The sequence below is a fragment of the Carlito syrichta genome, unplaced genomic scaffold (genome assembly GCF_000164805.1).
Source record: "Carlito syrichta isolate Samal-C Ts95f unplaced genomic scaffold, Tarsius_syrichta-2.0.1 Scaffold308244, whole genome shotgun sequence".
In the NCBI taxonomy this organism is placed as follows: domain Eukaryota; kingdom Metazoa; phylum Chordata; class Mammalia; order Primates; family Tarsiidae; genus Carlito; species Carlito syrichta.
The window spans coordinates 55,553-56,009 of NW_007252340.1; the positions used below are offsets into that span (position 1 = coordinate 55,553).

Consider the following 457-nt stretch of genomic DNA (forward strand, 5'->3'; position numbering starts at 1 on the left):
CGCCAGCACCCCGGACACGGTGAGCAGCACCAGCGCCTGGCGCCGCAGGAAACTGGCGCAGCGTCGCCCGCGTCCCGCCGCGGTCCCAGGCGCTCCGGGCCCCGCCGCAGGCCCCGCTTGGGCGCTGTCGAGGTAGCCGTTGGTCTCGCTGCTCTTCTCCATGGCGCCGCCCGCCGCTCCCGGCTGGAGGAGGCAGGGGACGTGGGCTCCCAATGAATGGATGGGTCGCAGCTGGTGAGCTCTGCCAGCCGTGCCCCGCAGGTTCTGGGGAGCGGCCCCGGGGGTCTCCCGGCCTGGCGCAGGAGCAGGTGCAGGAAGGGCGAGGAGCGCACGAGTGCGTGCCGGAGCCCCGCGGAGCGGATCGCGCCGCGCCCAGCCTCCGCGCAGCAGCCGCGGGCTGGAGATGATGCAACGCGGGAGCCGCGAGCGAGGACGCAGACTGCGAAGGAGGGAGGGC

General features: G+C 75.3%; 1 protein-coding gene across 1 annotated transcript in view; it reads right to left on the reverse strand.

Annotated features, from left to right (window-relative positions):
• LOC103267771 (neutral amino acid transporter A) overlaps window positions 1-195 on the reverse strand; it is a 31,752-nt gene extending 31,557 nt beyond the window's left edge. Inside the window, 1 exon segment of the mRNA XM_008065346.2 lies at window positions 2-195. Within this exon segment, the coding sequence (XP_008063537.2) occupies window positions 2-162 (161 nt within the window). The 5' untranslated portion in view covers window positions 163-195.
• Window positions 196-457: the final 262 nt, after the last annotated feature.